Genomic DNA, 5,146 nt, shown 5'->3' on the forward strand with positions numbered 1-5,146 from the left:
AAAGATAGTGCTCATGGGAACTGCCCATATCCTATGTAAAATACTGTCTATGTGATCTCAAATTTTAAAGCAAACACATAATTTTCTTATGGTTTCTTAAACATTCACTTGAACAAAACTGTACAAATCCAAATATATGGTACCCTAGGTATAACACCTACATGAACTTCTAACTTGTTGTCTCTTGAGGTCTCTGGGTGAGACTTGGAACCAACTTGTACAAATGCAAAACAAAAGTCAAACATTAAATAATAATAATAATAATAATAATAATAATAATAATAATAATAATAATATGGCATGCACTGCTCTCTCACTCAATAACAATAATAGAAACAACCCTTTCTAATTTTGACATAATTTTGAGGGAAAAGGGAAAACCAATTCTACTGACCCCAGTGCTTAAATAGTACATATTTTATCAAACCCTAAAAGATGAAAGGCAAAGCTGACCTAAGTGGAATTTGAACTTAGAATATAAAGAATTGGAAGAAATACTGCTTAGTATTTTGCTCAATGTGCTAACGATTTTGCCAGTTCACCACCTTAATAATAACAAAAACTACAACAATATATACATTTTTGTGGGCTTTTGTTTCTTGATAAATTGTGCACACAGATTTCCATACAGAATTTGTCTATCAAATTCCTTTACAAGGCACTTGTCAAACTGAGGGTATAGGGGGAAGACAATTGCCAAAGGATCTGTGCTGTGAGACCAAACCTGGAACTGCACTGTTACAAAACAGACTTCCTAATCACCTAGCCATAACTACACTTATATCTTTTACTGAATACGCAAACACTTTGACCCACCCCCATCCCCCGGTACATTCCACCACCCCACAAAAACATATTCTAAATAATACACTCACCTAAAATTTGCTCAAAGCACATTAATTTACATGAATGTTGTTTTTTTTATATATATTGAAAAATCATCACATAATTTATCATATCTATCAATTAATATTACCAAGATAACATACACTGTGAATACACTGCACCTAAATGTCAATTAAAGCCCTCCATGGAATGTGAAACCTCAATAACAATAATGATTTACGGTATAATAAAGAAGTTTAGTGTTTCATTTGTCTCAACTCACAGCAATAATATTTTAATCAATATAAATCTGTAATTGCTCGACCAGTGGGGGGCACCTCTATGAGGTCATTTAAAATAGCAGCCAAATCTCACACTATTTACACTCTACCATCTATAAAAGGGTGAACACACTAGATAAGGTAGTCCTATGATGGTCAGAGCTAGAATGTTGTTGATCGTAAATCCCTACTCTTTATGTTTAAATTCAAGCTGAAATACTAAACAAGTAAATTTGCAGTTTGAGATAGACACCAACAGATTATTAGTAAATACCCAGTCCTTTCATGTCATACCATCAAATAAAACAGCTGTACTTGAAGTAAAACCCTCAGACTTAAAGAAAATAAGAGGAGCTTTTTCTTTACATTTTTTTTTTTACTCAACATGAAATAACCTGAATTAAAGTTGGAAAGAAGCAAGTCAAGTGACGTAACTAATAGGGATGATTTAAAACCTGACCCTAACTTCCTTAAAGTCATGAAATATTCAAATAAGGATTTTAACCCAAAGCATGGATCTTTGCCATTGATAGCTTGTTAGTGTGTAGCTATATATATATTTTGGAAATAAAACATTGAAAGTATGACACATGAACTTTGTCAACCAAAGATGATGAAAATGGTATTAAATAAAGTGTGTGTGTGTGTGTGTGTGTGTGCGTGTGTGTGTGTGTGTGCGCACACAGCTAATATTGAACAGAGAGAATGAGAATTGTTGAGATTTCTCCCTACCATTATTGGTAGCCTTGTTAATCTATAAAAAAAAAACCCAACAGAACAACAAAAACAAAACAGTATATTTTATATATATACATATATATATATATATATATATATATATATATAAATAAAAATAAATATGTATTTATGTATAAATATACACACATACATATATTGATATACAGAAGATAGCAAAGTTACGTCAGAGTAGAAAAACAGAACATGAATACATACACATCAAAAGAAATTAGAAACTAAGGTATAAGTAAATATATTTAATTGCTAATTACCATAAAATATAAAAGTCCTTACTAAATTTTTTTCCACAACATATAGTAGATAAATGTGGAAGTTTGAAGATACCCATGTCACAGTAGTTATTAAAACAGCGACTCTACATGTAAAGGCAGGAGCTGCTATTGAATTGTTAAATGTCAAACGAAAAATCACTACACTTAAAACAGTTCCACATGGCTGACTCACCTTTAGAGTTAGTATAGATTTCACATTTAGTCAGACCTATATATCTCCTAACAATTTCATTTTTGTTTTGTATTTATCCTGTGATATTTTATTTTATCAGACACACACACACAATATTAAGTCTCATAACACTACTCAACCCTTATCATTTGTTACATAGTAAGTACACCCATAATACCACTAGCACAACCAAAAATAATACTAATAATAAAAATAGATTGTTGCTTAAAATAGCATGACCTGTGTAGCTTAAGTGTAGCAGTTGAAAGAGTTTCTCTTTGGGAGTTCAAGGCCTTTTGTCATTGTCAAAAGACAGAACTGAAGAAAAATTATAATATTGTATAGTAATGACACCTGAAAACCAAACCTCTAGTTTTTGGAGGTGTTAACTTTCTGGTTATAAATGAATGGCAAATGAGAAAAATAGAGATAACTTTTGCTGAGATTTTATCTAGTTCTAGTTTATTCAGGAAATATTTTTTTTTCACTACTTCACTTTAAATTTTCTCTCAATCCTTGGGCATGGTGATTTATATTATTGGAACAGTTTTTTTTATAGATAGATGATAACCATTCAACTGTGAAATATGAAATCTGTTTCTAAGAAGCATTGAAAGTCTCCATTTTGATAATTCAAGAGTGTCTCGAGATTTTAATAAGAGTGTACTAAATAAAAACCTATATAGCAGTTATGTGCCTTGTTTACAGAGCCAGTTTTAAGCAGCCAATTAGACAAATTTGTTCAAATGGGGCCCCAAGCACATGCTCAAGTGGAAGACATTATGATGAATTTGTTGTAAATCATTGTAGTTAATAATGGAGCCTCAAACGCTCAATGCTTTTTGGCTGGGAATGGCATACAACACAAAGCATAGAACATCAATCTTCAGATTTTGAAGGATAGAGGGCTCCACTGACAATTCTCTAATTGGTACCTGCACTTCCTATCACTGGCCCTGCTTGCTTAGAGGTACATCATACCATCAACCAGTATTTATTCATAAAAGATTTCTGTGCTGTTGAAATGTGGGCACAAACTAAGAATGTTTCATTTGCAACTAAAAGATGAGGTGTAGAAATGGAAGAGATGGGCTCAGTATAATAGGCAACATCTTCATAGAACACTTCAAATCTAAAACCCTGATCATTATCCAATTAAAGTCTATGTTATGTTGAATCATATTGGCCTGATTTGTCCTGTAATACAATTCACCAAAGACTGACTCTTATTTCTTGATATGCAAAAGAAAACTGATGCCAATATTTCCATATACTAAAACTGAAAACCATACAACAACTTTTCCTCCTAAGCACCAGTTTCTATACTTTTCAGGACATGCATTATTTCAATAGTAGGAACTTCAAACTTTGGAATATATTTTCATGACTATTAATTGCTAATTACAAATAACATCTAACAAGAAATATATCATGCAGAAATAAAGTCAATATCAACCACAGCATTTCCATTCAAAAAATGTAGAGCAAATAAAAATTCTATAGGGAGTATATGGTTCATTTCCAATTCAGCAGATAAAATATCAACAAAAGTAGGAAGACAATGTTAAGTAGAGAAGAGTCTTTAGATTTGTTAAGGAGAAACAATCAATCTAGTGTTGATGAACAGAGATAATACACTCAGGCACTAGACAATTTTCTCTCTGTTGTCACATATTGTTTCCACTGTAGACATTGTAAAATTTAATGTTTTGGCAACTTAGTTTTATTTCTGCATTAAGTCTTTTTAAAACATCAAGTTTTGTACCTGTTTTGTATCTTTTACAGTTCCTTTTTGCACTACTGCCTTCCGATCTACTTGAATAGCCTTTTTCTAGACATTTTAAATTGAAGGTAAATCCAACAGCAGCATTAATTAATTATTCACAAATATGTAGTAAAAAAATTGAGAATGGAAAATTGTCATATTCCTATTGATGCAATAATGAAAATGAGATGAAAAGATGAATGAAGAGAAAGTACTATATGATTACAGCAGTTAATTGAAGATTCACCAGATTTTGTAGGCAATTTACCCCTTGCACTTCTGACTTAAGACATAAATACACAGACACGCACACACACTAATGCAAATACTATAAGACACAATCACACACACACACACTTATGCACGCGTGTTGGCATACACGCTGACATCTGTTGTGGCCAGTTGGATTCAAAAGCTGGTGGGCTGATAGTAGTGATGACGTGGATTACATTGGTTTAGACGTTTGTGATGATGAGCGGATAATGTTGGTGCTGTGGTGGTTATACTTTTCTTGCTTAATTGTGTTGCAGCTGTTTAGTCTCAAGTCAACCCTCATAGACCTAAAATCAAAGACATTTCATTCAACTTTCAAAATACACTAGGATATGACATTATATGTTTTTATTTGAAATCGATTTGCTTATCTACTTCATGGTCTATATTACTGTTGCGGTCAGTGGATATGTTGGTGTTGATAACAGAAACAAGCATGCACACACACACACACACAAACACACATTATGGACTTGGTGTGTGTGTGTGTGGGGGGGGGGGCGTGTGTGACGTGCATGTGTATGTGTGTGTGATTTGATGACAATTTTTCGAACCATTAACTATATACTTTGATCTTAACTGAAACACAAATGGCCATTGAGCCAAGATGAAAGTGTAGTTTTAAATTAACAATTCAAAACTAATGCAATACAAATTTCCATAAGAGTGAAATTACAGATTGTATCCTGAAATTTATGGTCATACATCCTAATTTTTATAAGAGCAAAATCCCGTAACCTGAGGTAGCCATAATGCGGGAGATGCCAGCATGTCCCATACCTATTTGAATTAACCTAAA

General features: G+C 32.6%; 1 protein-coding gene across 8 annotated transcripts in view; it reads right to left on the reverse strand.

The window, feature by feature from the left end:
* Positions 1–5,146, reverse strand: part of LOC106869710 (phosphatase and actin regulator 1) — a 389,302-nt gene that overhangs the window by 75,866 nt on the left and 308,290 nt on the right. The window contains exon 1 of one of the 8 annotated variants that reach the window (XM_052970523.1): positions 2,139–2,208. The exons of the other annotated variants lie outside the window; for them this stretch is intronic. Coding sequence (XP_052826483.1) covers positions 2,139–2,193 — 55 coding nt within the window. The 5' untranslated portion in view covers positions 2,194–2,208. Of the gene's footprint in view, positions 1–2,138; positions 2,209–5,146 lie in introns of those variants that run through there. 8 annotated transcript variants of the gene reach the window in all.

The sequence above is a fragment of the Octopus bimaculoides genome, chromosome 9 (assembly GCF_001194135.2).
Source record: "Octopus bimaculoides isolate UCB-OBI-ISO-001 chromosome 9, ASM119413v2, whole genome shotgun sequence".
Lineage (NCBI taxonomy): Eukaryota > Metazoa > Mollusca > Cephalopoda > Octopoda > Octopodidae > Octopus > Octopus bimaculoides.